The 15,158-nt window shown below is 38.7% G+C and overlaps 1 protein-coding gene and 1 pseudogene across 1 annotated transcript in view; both read right to left on the reverse strand.

The window, feature by feature from the left end:
- The window catches only part of LOC149082676 (uncharacterized), a 46,116-nt gene extending 35,452 nt beyond the window's left edge, over positions 1–10,664 (reverse strand). Inside the window, exons 1-3 of the mRNA XM_089235949.1 lie at positions 10,537–10,664; positions 3,158–3,211; positions 106–289 (exon numbers count right to left, since the gene is read on the reverse strand). Of these exons, the coding sequence (XP_089092075.1) occupies positions 106–289; positions 3,158–3,211 (238 nt within the window). The 5' untranslated portion in view covers positions 10,537–10,664. The remainder of the gene's footprint in view (positions 1–105; positions 290–3,157; positions 3,212–10,536) is intronic.
- On the reverse strand, positions 2,633–2,723 carry LOC149082677 (U6 spliceosomal RNA; annotated as a pseudogene).
- Positions 10,665–15,158: the final 4,494 nt, after the last annotated feature.

Consider the following 15,158-nt stretch of genomic DNA (forward strand, 5'->3'; position numbering starts at 1 on the left):
AAGCTACATTGACATTTTTTTAATGTCAACGTGATATAAATTGACGCACTGACATTTAATTTCATTTATTATATAAATAAAAATACAAAATTTGAATATTTTTACCTTCTCTGTTACCAACACCAGTGTTAGGTCTGAAAGCATGCATGAAGTTTTCAGAAATCTGAAATGATGAAGGTCTGACATAATAATCAGCATAACCAGACTGTCCAGAGTTCCTGGCTAGAACCTTGATCATAGCATCCTGCGTTTGTACTTGAATCTGCTCCTGAACTGAATGTGGTATACCCTGAAATTTGATAGACGAGCAAACACATTTTAATTTTTTTTACAAAGCCTACAATAAAAACCATTTGATAATTTCTGTCATACCAGTTATTTTTCTTTTACACAAAGGCTAATTAGACAGGGACCTATAATTTATTGCTAATTATGAACGGCAGTCTTTTTTTATACTCACCGAGAGGTTTGTGAGCTAACCCTTGATATGTGAGACTCCCCACAATAAAAACTAAAAATGAAATAGGCCACGTGATCACTTTTATTTTATGTGCATTCACCTGAATTTTCTATGTGCCATAAGGCAATTATCATTTCACTGACGATAAATTTTGTGATTTTGCATGTGAAGAACCACTTCATCTTCTGCGGCTTAGGGTGGTATTCACAGACATAGTTTCAACTATAGTCAGAATTATTGGATAGCAGATACACAGATTGGTTAAAAACTTTAATTTAACCAATGTGTCTATCTTCTATCAAAAAATTATGACTATAGTTTGAACCATATCTGCGAATACCACCCTTAGAGGAAACATTGTATTATGTGTAATGAGAAAACACCAGAATACGTAACGAGCCAGATAAATACAGTAAAGCCTTTTTTACAGACGTTGGAGATATGTTAGAATGCCTGTTCTGAGAGTATACATACCCTAACCCATGTATTTATATTTTCAGTAATGCTAGTTTCATGCTCTTGCTGGTATTTGTCTTCTATACAGTAAAGTAATATAATCAACATAATGAGACATAAATGAAAAGGCAGAATGTCGGATAAGCGAAAATGTCTGATAATAGGGAGGTGTTAAAAAATAAGCTATTAAACATCAATAAGAATAATATAGAACCTAATAATCATGTTTTACAACAAAACAGAAAAAAATTGATTACAGAAAATTAACAGTTACAGAATATTCTGAAGTTAAATACAGCATACGTAAAAAAGTTCAGTCCTTTATGATGTCAGTCAGTTCAGTCCTGATGATTTAAAGAAATTTTTGATCGTAGCCTGTTTTCCTGAAGAGTAATTTCTTTGCTGCCAAGTCTTACCATCTTTGAAGCATTACGTCGATTCCTGTAACTACTTCTTGCTCAAAATATCTAATCAGTTTCTAGAGCCTAAGTCATGTTAAATTTAGAGAGGCTCAATAATTGGTGCTTGATCTTGCTCTTTAATTTTGTTGTCATCACAAGTGACAATAGCGTCAATTTCTTCATCAGTTATTCATACTGATCATCAGTCATGGTGTAGAAGGGCACACCACTGTACAGCCAAGGCAACTAATTAGCTGCGGTAGAGTCTAGAACAACAAAAGACTGCTCACAACTTGCAGTTCTTGTTACAGAACTGCAAGTTGCGATTTGTATTTTTGTGTTTTTTTACGGCGGGATGTCAGATAATACGGAATGTCGGATAAGTGAAGGATGGATAAATGAGACTACTGTACTTTGAAGTGAAAATGGCAGATGCCTGAATTTTCACGTTATGTAAGTATAGTCAAACCTTGATACAACGATACTCTGCAGACCAAGAAAAATATAGTTGTAAAGAAATTATCGTTATATTAAAACAGGCAGCATTGTCAGTTGTCATCATTTTCATATGGTTGTTGGTATCTCTTCTGAATTAGCACTGTTGGTACTACCATAAAAACATTTATATTTAGTCAAACCTCTTTAATGAGCCACTCTTGGAAAAACAAAAATATGACTTAGTAAGCGGAGTGACTCGTTAAACGGAGTAAGCCATAGCTGTGCCAATTCCTGCCCAAGGACAATAAGGACTTTCAAAAAAGTGACCCGGAAAGCGGCGTGACGTGTTAACCAGGTGACGCATTAACGAGGTTTGACTATTTGCAACAAAGTGACAATTGATAATAAAACTTTCACACTGTAATGATTTACCGCACAACAATTTTGTATACAATGACGAGGGCAGCTTCTACACTTTCATGGAAGCGAAAAAAAATTATTCAACACCCTCAGAATAACAAACAATGGTGAGGAATTTAAAAGTATATCAAAGGCAGTTCCAAGCGAAACTTATTGTAGCGATTTCAAAATATCTTAAAAACTATTTTTTATAGAGAGAGGCTTATTGTAATACACGATACCATTGTATCAACAGGAGTTTAACGATTAGACTATATGCAATTACAAACAAAATTAAAATTTTTTTTTACTGTAGAGGGATTTGTTATATACAGTATTATTGTAACGAGGTTTCACTGTATAATGGTTAGAGTTCTGCCTGCTCTTTACGGAAAGACGTTCGAATAAAGAATTATATAGCCCAAGATCTGGACTATGGAACATGCAAGCACCAAAGGGTTGACCACACTCGAGTAAAAAAAATACGGAACGCTTCATGATTTTGCCTGTCATCCTTTTGCAGGGACCATGCTAACTGTTCCCAGTATATGTACTACCGAAGTGAGCACTCAAATGGAAGACTGGATTGCATTCATGACTAGAAGTTTGAAAACAAGTTGGGACCCTAGACTGGAGTATTTGGTGGTCCGGACCAAGTTTTAAGGGTCTCTAGGAGACTGGGATCTCTGTTAGTCTTCTCATACAGGACACTGTCGCAACTAGATGCTTGGTCAGAAGAGGCAAGCACAAGTTTTTTGGTGCTCTCCTCTTAACATTGAAAAATAGAGGTTAAAGAGCGAAATTTCCGCTCCTCTGGTTTGGTAAACCAGACCAGACTCACCCTCCCCCTCCCCCCCAGCTGTGACCCTGTGCAAGAGTAATAAAATAGCTGTGAGGAAAAACGTTACTATACTTATAAGGCTACATGTAACACGCGTTCATGTAAAATTATGAAATTTGGATAGAAACATTAAATGAAATTCGAAGAGTATTTCCTACTCACTTCAGCTTTCACAGAAATGTATAGCAAAGGCAATAGCAGCACAAAACAGTTCATCTGAGGAAAAAATATAAAAATTTAATATACATATGCATCATCCATTGTCTATTAATAAACAATTTGAATCTTTGCGTCCTTTCCGCACTATTTCGCGAATATTTTTAACGTTTAACATGACCGGTGTTTTATGGTGTTTGTTTACAAAGATTTAAATTTTACACGGCATTCCAGATTGCATCGGTTTTTTTACCGCCGATCCTAAAATAAGTTGTCCATTAAAACGTTGCCAAATATTTCATCTCAAATATTTCATCTCATTTCATAATGTTAAACATTATTTCTGTATTTACTTTTATTTTTATTTCATCTAAGAATGAATTTCTTTTCTTGAAGCACTGAGCTACGAGTCCTTTACTTATAGCTTGGTGCGTAAGCTGTGGTAAAGGTATCAAAAACTGACCATATTTTATTAATACTAAAGCAGGACACACACCCTACCATCCATGACATCTACCTATCCATGATTTTACTGTAGAGCAGGGCTGGACAAATGATTAAAAAATTTATATTGGCACCTAAACTTTTCTTTGTGTAGTTGCTAAATTGCAGGCTGAGAACAGCACAAAATGTTTGGCATTTACAGCAGCATATCTGCTAACATGAAAGAGGATCACTATGCTCTGAAAAAGTCGAGAAACATTATTTTAGACCTTTTTCTTCGGGTAAAATTTTTGGCGACTAAAAAAAAAATTGTTCTCGCGAATTTTTTTTTGCGATTTGTCCAGCCCTGCTGTAGTCTACAGTGAAGCACGCGTTTTTCAAGCTGTAGGCAACGGGCCCTGGGGTCCCGAGTATCTTGTAGGGGGGGGGGGGTGGTCCGTGGATAATTTCCATTGCCACATCAAGTGCTGTGAAACTTAAGATTTGGATATGAGAGAGTTCATGTCTGAGTGGTACAAGTTTTATTTCCGAAAATTCTGACTCAAGTCCAGAAATGCAATCTGGAAATTTCTTTTTGAATTGTTAGAAGACAAAAATGAACGAAGTCTCACCTTCAATAGTATTCCACTTTTACATTGTGAGAATCACATGTTTAACATTGGAGAAACTAGGACAAAAATTCTAGTAAATCTTTTTCTCAGTCAGAATGGTGAAATTAGATTTATCCTCATTTTAACCCTCTTGTAATGAAAAAAATTGAAGTAATAAACTAATTACATTTCGGATTTCATGGGGGAAGTGGTGTGGAAATTTATCTTCGTTATGGTGGTTATTCTGTGTGGTGCTTTGAACTTTCCTTGAGGGGGGGCCCACGGTGCATTTACCTACACAGACATCAAAAATGCTGGGGAAACGATCAAAGTACAGTGAAACTTCGATTAACCGTCACCGTCCGGACCAGGGCTGTGACGGATAACAACTCTTTATACACATGTGCAGTAACTCGATTTCACTTCGGGCTTGGGACGAAAATTAAAATATAATCCTTTAAAAGTGAATAATACATATTTAATTTTAAAAAATGAGCAATATAAACTTCAATATAAGGCCAGCCCAGGCAGTGGCGACATTAAAAGTAGCGTTCTTTATAATGTATCTTTTCCAAAATTCTTTGGCATCAGATGAAAGCAAGCCTTTGAGAAAAGGTTCTCTAATGCCGCTTCATATTTTCAGTTATGCCCTGTTCCGTAGGCTGGATAAGAGGGTTTGTATTCACTGGGAGAAAAGCATGTTATTTTGTCCCGAATCATCACTTGAGTTCACAAGAGTGTTGTGTCGGGGGCATTGCCCATTAACAGCACTGCTTCCTGCGGCAACTGCTTTTCGACCATGTGCGTTCTAACTTGAAGTACGAAAACGCTGTGGAACCAGTCTGAAAAAATTGTTAGGTAGCACTTTTTTGGGCATAATAGTTCACAGGCAATGCGTTCATATTTAAATTTTTGAAAGCATCTGGTTTTTTTGGATTTACGGATTGCAAGCAGGGGTTATCTACAGGGTCGTCTTAAGAGCGTCATGGGACCCCGGGCCAATCGATTTTTTTTTTTTTTTAATATGAGGCCCTACCTGGAAAATTCTCGAAAATTTTAATTAGTTCCCATTTTTGAGAGGCCCTCTTCTCTTGAGACCCCGGGTGGGCTCATGCGTTAAGACGGCACTAGTTATCTATGATTGCCGGTGGCATTTGCGCAGACCATAGCAGTGATCCGATCTTTTTGGACTTCAAAACCTGGGCTGTTTTTTCCGTTTTTTTGTAACTGACGAATAAGAAACTGACGGTTAAACGAGTGACGGTTAATCGAAGTTTTACTGTAAAGTGAAATCTGTCTAAAATGGACACTGTATGAGACGGAAACCTGTCTTAAACGAATCAAAATATAGTCTGTTCCATGATTAGGGCCTTGGTATTTGCACCTGTATAAAAACGAAAATCTGACTAAAACGGAATGTTGTTTCAGTCTGTTGACGTTCCGTTTCGTACAGGTTTCACTAATTATTTCTCAAAAAGTGAGCGATGCCCTTTCCGTTCAAACTGTAGACAGTTCTTGCTTGTCTATCGCCAGAGACAATTCACTACACCTCTGAAGAGAGCTGTTAAATACCGTTGAATTTATCTGCATTGATCCAAGTATCGTGCATGCATGTGTTCAAGTGCTGCTAAATATCTTGCTGTAATGAATATTTCAATCAGTACAATTGAAATTTGTTATCGAGTTTCTCGATGTGGAGAGTTTTTTTTCGAAGAGGGGACCCGTTCGCATTTGAATCTTGAAGTTGGGAAACCACAAAAAACAAACTTTAGCCGACTCGCACAGTGACGCATGAAGGGATCGCGCGATTTACTTATCTGAACCGATAGAATACGAAAAGTTTCATAATGACGGTAGAAGAGATTTTCTCCATTTATCGGGCAGAAATTATATTTTCAACGCTACTACTTAACCGTACATGCACCTCGTACACATTCCTCTTCGGAATTTCTAACGAATCGGCACATGCCGGAATGAGTGTTCTCAGTGAATGTGCGGCCTTAACGTATTCATGTTGAAGAGTTGCGCTTGTTTCATGTTGCCACCAGTCTTCCATTTTTTGAAGTAAAGATGGAAATGTTTGAATTTTCATGTTATGCTAGTATAGTGTTGTAGGTCTGCCTACTCTCTGCGGAGCGACTTTTTTTAAAATGGGAGACCGCCTCGCATTCGCCCCTCAAAGCTGGAAAACCGCAGAAAAAAACAACTTCATCCCACCGCCACTGTGCTGTCAACGAGGTTCGAACCTCAGAACGAGAGTCCAGCATGATGACCGCACAGCGGCACGTGTTGCATTGGTACGTAGCGTCTCAACGCTACTGTGGTTTAATAGGCTATCGCGTTCCGACCAACCCCAGGGCGAGCTCATTTCGAACTGCTTCTGTAGTGACAGACCAGAGTTGCGTAAAGTGTAAAAAGTAAATATTCTCGAAACGATCATGATAAAATAAAATGCTCAAAAAAACATTTGACAACGCTATCACTAGAATTATGTCCACCTATTAAATTTTGTCATCAACCGTAATTTAATTCACCAAGTTATGAAATATATGCACTTTATTTTACGAACGATATTACACGATTTCGGACTGAATAAAGTTTCCACCTCTCTATCATGGGTGGAGATGCGGGGGGTATTGTCGTCGTCGTCCCCCCCCCCCCAGCGTCAAAAGGTGGAGTCGACTGATCTAATGTATATATGAATCGACATCATAATCGTGCCCCCCTTCCCCCCAGATTTCCATGTTATCTCCGCCTATGCTCTATATTCAAGAAATGTTAGTTGGTCAAAAAATATCTTTAAAATTTATAAGAACCAAAATTACAGTGGATCCCGCTAGCAACGTTCCAACTTGGAGCGTTTCCCGTTTAGTACGACTTATTTGAGGCACCAACCGGAGGCAGATTTAACGGGGCACCAAACAGGGCCGTCTTAAGAGTATCATGGGCCCCCGGGCCGATATTTCTGAGGCCCTACCAAACAACTTCTCGAAAATTTCAACCATTGTGAGGCCTTTCTTCGCTTGAGATCCCGGGCGGGCCCATGCCTTAAGACGGCACTGGCACCGAACAAAACTTCACACTTCAAATTTTACACGTTTTTCTAACTTGAGGGGCCCAATATTTTCTTTTGCGCCTTGACTGACTAATCCGCCACTCTCCGTCACCAATTCATACCAATGTTTATACAGATTTCCCGTTTAAAGCGTTTTTCCTTTTTACAAAATTTTTCACGACGGTTTTTTAAAACCGTTATAAGTAGGATTCACTGTATATCTAAACATTCCACGGTTTAAAATTAGCTTCGGGGAAGCGAGGGCGGTGGATTGCCAACCATTAACGAACGACGAAACACATGAGCTCAGTGTAACTGGAAACACGTTAGTATTATTCCATCTTTGTTTCAAATTTTACATACATTCTTTGATTCAACTCCAAGCTTTCCACATCATATATATTACTAGTGATTTTTTTTCTTTTTAACCTACGCGGCAAGATAATGTTCCTTATACAAGGTGGTCGTAAAATAACTTTGCCGATATAGCGGCAGCCAAAATCAGCTGACGCGAATGAAATTCGAGGTTTAGGTATTTCAAATCATGCGTTCGAGAATAAAGGGAAAACAATCCTAGCACTTGCGGTTACGGCCACAGCAAAAATGTTTAAAAGATGTCAAATAATAAACCTAGTTTTATGTATCATTAGGTGATCGGCGCAGTGGAAAAACCGTGAACGGCGTTGGACAAATACACGTAGCATAAACGGCCACCAATGGGTTGGTGCGCTAACCCCTCCTTCGGTGGGTGACTTCCTGTGGCAGTAATGTAAACTGTATTTATCATAGGCACTGACATGAAAACATTGGGAGGGGGCTGAAAATTGCCAGTCTCATATGGGACTCGGGCCTCCCGATTCCGGCGTCTATGGCTTTGTTTCCGCATGTTTCTTTGTCTGCGTCTAGCGTGCTATGCACCCTTCACGGGTGCGCAGATTACAGAAATGCATAAAAGTGGGAGTTACTATTTGAATTTATCGAAACATTGTTTCTGTGGCCGTAACCGCGAGAGCTAGGGTTTTGTTCCTCATTCTCGAGCGCACACTCTGAAACACCCATATCTCGAATTTCATTCGTATCCGTCGATTTTTACATCCGCTAGGAGCTCATATTGGTGAAGTTATTTTATGATCACCCTGTATATACACTAACAATATACAGTATTTAAGAGCTGCAAATAGGAGTCTGGATTTATTTTGTCGAATGGGGGGGGGGGGGAAGGTTTCACTATTTCCTCTAAAATTTGTCATTTGACAAGTTCGAATTAAAAAAGTATTAGTTACAAGAGAGATGGGGACTATGGCTCCCACACAAAAATGGGGCTGACAGGGCACGTATATTTATGGATCTTGCACATCTTTGAATGCGAACTCCGAGATTGATTGGAATACTTACTATGGAGCAAAGAAACTCCAATAAGTTGTCACAAGCAATGCGTTTTTTTATTCATCTAACAAATGGTAAAATCTGTATTTTGCTGGTTTAGTACAAGTAGACGCATCGACACTCGTTATAATAGCCGCCCCCCCCCCATTATTCCAACGAAAACCGATGTTGCATCGAGAGGAAAAACATAGGATAGGCATTATATTCATGTAAATGATAGTCATATGAGACTTATCCTGTCGGTCGCTATAACGATGGTCGATCGTATAAAATTCTCATCTGTACCATCAAGCATTCAAATTAAATATTTGATTTTTCTTAAATTTTACTTTTCGAAAATATTGATTGAAATAATAATCCGGTTTACATAGTCATCGCAAATCCGGTGGCAATTTTTTGATGGGGGTGATCGACTCCATTGCGTCTTTTGATGTTATACGCATACGAGCTCAATAGTGCAGAAATGTCCTTAAACATTAGATCGAGTATGTGTATAATTATGTCAGTGTTTTCGATTTATATTTGTCCCTTGAAGTAACAGTTCTTTTACGTTAACCGCAACACGAGTAATCCAGAGTAAAAGATTGCCTACGAGCAGGACAGTCAAGAATATGATGGGCAAAATGATTTTTCTAAGGCCCGTACCTGGATAGAAATGCCTGCCTGCCAATTCACACGCTAACTGTCGAATGTTTTAAAACATAGCCCATCTAGAAGAATACTGTCACAACTCAAAAAATCGTAAATTTTAGTTAAGATTACCGGAGCATAATGTAGACAAAATAATTAAAATGTGGTTAAATTAAAATAAAACATTAAAACTTAAGCATTCTAAGAACTTATATTCACTTTGCAATTAAAAAAAAATTAATTTTTTAGAAGGAAAAAAAATTGAGTTGACAGTATTCTTCTAGGTGTACAATATATAATTTTCACGAAAGTGGGCCATGCGTTAACCCTTTAAGCGGCATTGACGAGATATCTCGCCTCCTTAAATGCCTTATAACATTGCCAAGCCCAGATATTTTGTGAACTTTTATTCTCAATGGAGTACTTTTCACCTATACCTCTAAGTTTGCACCTGCTGAAAATTTGGAGAGTTGAGAGATTGCTGTGCTGCTTAAATGGTTAAGATGTTTAGTTTGTGCATTTTTCTACAAAATATCCGATAACTTATGAATTTGATAAGCGTAAAAAAATGTTCATATGTACAAGTGATTCCCAAATCTAAATGAAACGATATGTGTGTAATTTATAATAAAATTATGTTGGAATTATTAAGGCTGTGTAGTTCTAATGTGTCATTGCATTTTATGGTACAGCAGCAGTCTCAATTTGCCGAGCAATTTTCAACATCGTAATCGCATTCCAAAGTTTGCCGTGAGCGCAAAATTTCGACTCTGGATCTTCAAAGCATGGCTCTCACATCTTAGACAGGCCCCCCCTTTATAGTGTAAAAAATAAAACTTACTAAATTATTTAGTTTGTAACGGGGCTCCCAAGGCCGGAGCCCTCTCTGCCGTACCATTGTGGGGGCCACGCTTCAAATCGCACACAATATATCAGCACCCAGAGAACTACATCCATCGATTGATCGCTGACCGTAAATAGTATTGCAAAGATCAGAATATTTTTTTAGATTATCCAATAATGCATTGTAAACACTAAATTGATTAACACCGATCATACGTGATAAGAATTAATCGATAAAAACACTAATGAAATTCTGATCGACCCGAGAGATCAAAAATTATTACATTAAATTTACTGTATTATATTTTTTAGAACTTGTTAATACGAATAAATAAGGCGAATAAATTAATTTGGGGGAAAAATAATGTTAATTTAATCACATTAATTTACTCTCAAAAAACATCGGTAATGAAGCATGAACATTCATCGGAACTTACCTTAGAAGTACAACAGGAGGCACTCTATATTTTATTAGTGGGATGAGCAGCTTTGTGAGAGAGGGATATTGAATATAAAGGTTGGTGGAAGGGACAATGCGAGATCAGTGAGTGCTTTTGATAGAATCTCACTTTGAAGTCAGAACGTCTTTAACCTCCGCGTAAAACCAGTTACATAATCAGCGCCATGTCGCTGATCGCACTGATCTCTCGAGTGCGTGAATATTTCCTCTAAACACAAGGGTGCCGGAAGTATTTCTTCAGACCTGTGGGTCTATAATTTTCTGGAGGAAATTTTGATTTCTGAATTAATTCTGGAGTGCTTGAGCCCGAGCACTCACGTTGATTTGCATTCACAGCATCTCGGATTCCACTATCTCCAAGAAACGGATTAACTAAAGGAAGAAAATATCGATTATGATGATTAATTTCATAAACAGGAGGACTGGTTTTGATCTTTGAAGACCGGATACACCCCGCTTTCCACAGATATCAAAGCGTTCCCGAACGATGGATGCATCCGGAAAGTTTTATTGTAAATTTTATTAAAAAGTTTTATTTATTTTGTTGCCTCAAACGTAGGAAACAAAAACTGAATTGTATAAATAAAAACGATCGTGTCGATCTGAAATCATACAACAGATAAATAAAGTATAAACAATCGACGTCAATGAGCAATCAAGAAGGACTCACTGACAAATCATTTAGTTTTGATTTGAGAATGCAAGGAACTGTTGATGCTCGGATACAGATCCTTTAAATGGGGGAGGGGGCTAATCACAGAGGTGTATAGTGAACGGGGGGGGGGGGTGAATGGTCCCCATTCCACCTTTGTCGATTGTAAAACTTTTTCAGTGGGAGGGGGTAATCACCCCCTTACCCCCATGTAACCTACATATGCATGTGGTTTGGTTTACTGTACTAATTGGTCCATCCCACTTCCCGAAATACCAGTTGTTTCCCTCCGCCAGAAATTTCTGGCTACGGAGTGAATTAAACTTTTTATTCTACGCTCACCAAAAATAATCGGTGAAATTCTTGGTGCTCCTGAAACTGGCATAACTCGTTATACACAATACAGTATTTTGCTTTATATACACTAAAAGCTCTTCATATAACGACAGCTCATAATCACGAGGGAAATTGTCGTTATTACGGACTTCTAAGCGAATTTCCATGTTTTGCTCTGTCAGGTTTTAAAATTGTAGAAAATTGCCGCTTTATCTACATTAAACATCATTAAGTGAATCATTTCATTCTAATATTAACAAATGAACATGAGATTGTTTTCTGGTCCCAGCAGTTAATTCTCCAAGAAATAATTAGTAAATCTTAATCTCTTAGTCTCAATTAATATATCAATGCTCACTTCCATAGACTGTACGGACTCGTCAACATTGTTCAGCTAGTTAGAACATTTTTAACACGATTTTTTTTGTCATTCGGAAACGACTTTAAATTGCAAGTTCTGGTCTCGTAGTTTCCTAGTCACTAGGAGAGACAAAAGCCGAATGAAATAATCTCTTAGCCCATGTGTATAGTGGGGAAGCCCAAAAATAAAGAATGAAGGTTTAAAAAAATTTGACTTTTCTGTGTTCATTTTTTGTCAGCAGTACCTCAGAGGAATTTTTACGAGGAGCATGTGCCATGATAAGAGCCATCATGTTTAACCCTTACAGCGGCAATCCTAAAATATCTCGGGTTCTTAAAAAGGCTCTCATTTGGCAACCCTGAGTCGTTGTAACCGTTGTGAAGTTTTCTTCTCCTGATAACACGTTCCCCCCCCCCGTCCTGTCAATTAACTGTCTGTGGGCGAAGTCAGCTTTTGTTCAAAGTCTGATTACAGAAGGGCAGAGAGACGATGTTTTCCCTTCGAGGTAGTATAGTATTATTGCATACAGTGATAAGAGTGGCGCGAATGCGAGCCGATATCCCCTTTAAAAAGTCTCGCCACTGAGAGCAACAGACCTACAAACAGTACAAATGTAATTCAATCAGCACTCACTTCACTTTTGAAATATAGATGGCGACACTGAAAAATCAAACACAACACTACATACGCACTCAGACTGTTAGGCACATGCACAGTTACACTTCCGGTGCAACTCACTAGGTAGTAAATCACCCATAGATGGTGATAGACCTGAGTTGTACTCGGTTTGAAAGAAAGAAAAAAGTGATAAGAGTATTTTTTCTTTTCTTTGTTTATTACTGTTATTTTGTGTTGGGGCATTAATCAGCTAGCAATCGGGGGAAAAAAATTGTTCTTGAAAATAGGTGGCAATTTTCAAAAGGTTTAATTTTTTTCCACTGTAGCAGTTATAATGCGGATCAGGGAAATTTTAAAAACAGCTTAAAGGATTAGTGGTTGAAGAGGGATTAGGGAAGACTAACATTTTGAAAACTCTTTTGATGTCAGGGGCGTAGCCAGAAATTTCGTTCGGGGGGGGGACCAAAGTGACAGAACGATGGATTTGGCCATCTTTTTCCCTTTTTTCGGTCATTTTCTCACATTTCGGGGGGGGGGGGGACCAGACCCCCCAAGTTACCCAAGTTACGTAGCCCCCCTGGCTACGCCCTTGTTTGATGTTATAGCGAATGCTTCCTAATTTTCAAAATTCGCTATAACCGAATGTTTTTTGCCTCTTTAACATTAGCTATTTGATAATCACTTTCAAATCACTGGTTATAGTGAGATTGTTTTTATAAGACGTTATATACTCGTTGCAACAGACTTTTACTGTACGTATAACTGATTTGTACGTATTTGTGTGATTAGAGTACATCTCTGCACGATTGTACGCGTATGACTTTCCAAGTTACGAACTACATCATTCGGCACTTTTGGGGAACCCAAGATTGTTTAAGTGGTATTTCCTAAAAATGTGACTAGACCTGTCTGCTATCCCCCATACGTTCATTGTTTCAGAAATCTAAATAGGCAACATGAAGCTTGATCCGGGCACATACGAGTTTAGCCCTTTAAGCGGCGGAAAATAAGTAAATAACAGTAAATCACCAGAAAAATCATCAAACTCCTTCAAAATGCCTTTTTTTTTTATGAAATAGGCTTACTTCCGATTTTCAGCAGGTACTTACAAATACAACGCCAAAACAGGCAAAATGCCCTACGAGGTGGCCGAGAAAAAGATGCCCATAACAAATATAGATGTCATACATTTCAAAAATACAGCAACCCAATTAAAAATGCAATTACAAAAACTATAAAATATATTTATGGTTGTCTTTTATTCTAAGTATGGATAGCTTCTCGATTTACCCCTACATGTTTATCGTATTTCTTTTTGAACGTGTCTATTGTGTTAGAATTTACTACTTCCGGGGGGTAAGCTATTCCATTTATTAACAACCCTATTAGAGAAAAATTCCCTGCGACACCATAACTTCGCATTGTCCTTTACCAATCGAGACTGGTGTCCCCTTGTAAAAACAGTCGATTGACAGTGTACTAATAATTCATAGTCCATCCTCTCTCTTCATAACTGAAGGAAGACCTCCAGCATGGCCCAGCCGTGAGGTGACCTGCTTATATCCCACAAGGGACAGAGCGGGGGCCATGTTTGGTGTTTGCATAACTCAAGCCCCGTGTGCCAATAAGGACACGCGTAGCTCTTGTCTGAATCCCTTCAACAAAGTCTATGTCCCTCTGTAGGTATTGGTCTCCAAAACCTCACAGCGTACTCCAGTCCAGGACAAACTAAGCCTCGGAAAAGCGGAAGAATGACTTTAGAAGAACGCGAAGAGACCATTTTGAAAATGAAACCGAGCATTCTATTCGATTTTTTGACCACCGCTGAACAATGTTCAGAAAACCTAAGCCGCTCGTCAATGAGAATTCCCAAATCAGTGACTATAGTTGCATACATACTAAGAGTGTGAACATAGTGCGTCCGTATTTCCGATTCTGGGAATCCGCGTCGTCTCCGATTGGCTAAAAACTTTTTTAACTTATTTAACCAATCGGAGACGAAGCGGGTTACCAGAATCGGAAATACGGACGCACTATGTTCACACCCTTAGGCTGCGCACCTACTCAGACGAAGAGGTGCGACTGGGAAGAAAAAAATCGCATAGGGGTGGAGAAAGAGATGTCCGCACATAGGCAGGAGGAGAATAGAGAAAATGACCAGGAGGGTTCTGAAATGTAAGGGTGTGATGATTTCTCCACAAAATCTTTTTTTTAAGAGGGAGAGGAAAAAAAAAAGACAACGGACAAATTAGCAGGTAGAGGTTAGAGGTGAAAATAAACTTGGTTGTTCAAGTCACGCACCTCACAAAAATGAGAACTGGTTGAAATTTTCAAGAATTTGCCTGGTAGGGCCTCAGGAAAAATCACATGGTCTGGGGTCCCATGATGCTGTTAAGACGACGCTGAGTCGTGATCTCTTCCATCAATGCTGCTACTACTTTTTTGCCGAGCCACCTGTTCGAAATCCGAACTGTCTTGGGCTAAGCCCAGGGCCGCAAATATCATTCCGAAACCTCTCCTTCAACATTACAAGGGGGCGTCAAAATGCACGCTTTGCCCCGGGTGACCAAGCATCTAGTTGCAGAACTGGCTAAGCCAGTCTGCCTTCTCTAGATGGTAAGTGAACCGTTGT

The sequence above is a fragment of the Pholcus phalangioides genome, unplaced genomic scaffold (genome assembly GCF_987345545.1).
Source record: "Pholcus phalangioides strain wild (caught in Gottingen) unplaced genomic scaffold, Ppha-v1.0 ptg000009l_1, whole genome shotgun sequence".
Classification (NCBI taxonomy): Eukaryota; Metazoa; Arthropoda; class Arachnida; order Araneae; family Pholcidae; genus Pholcus; species Pholcus phalangioides.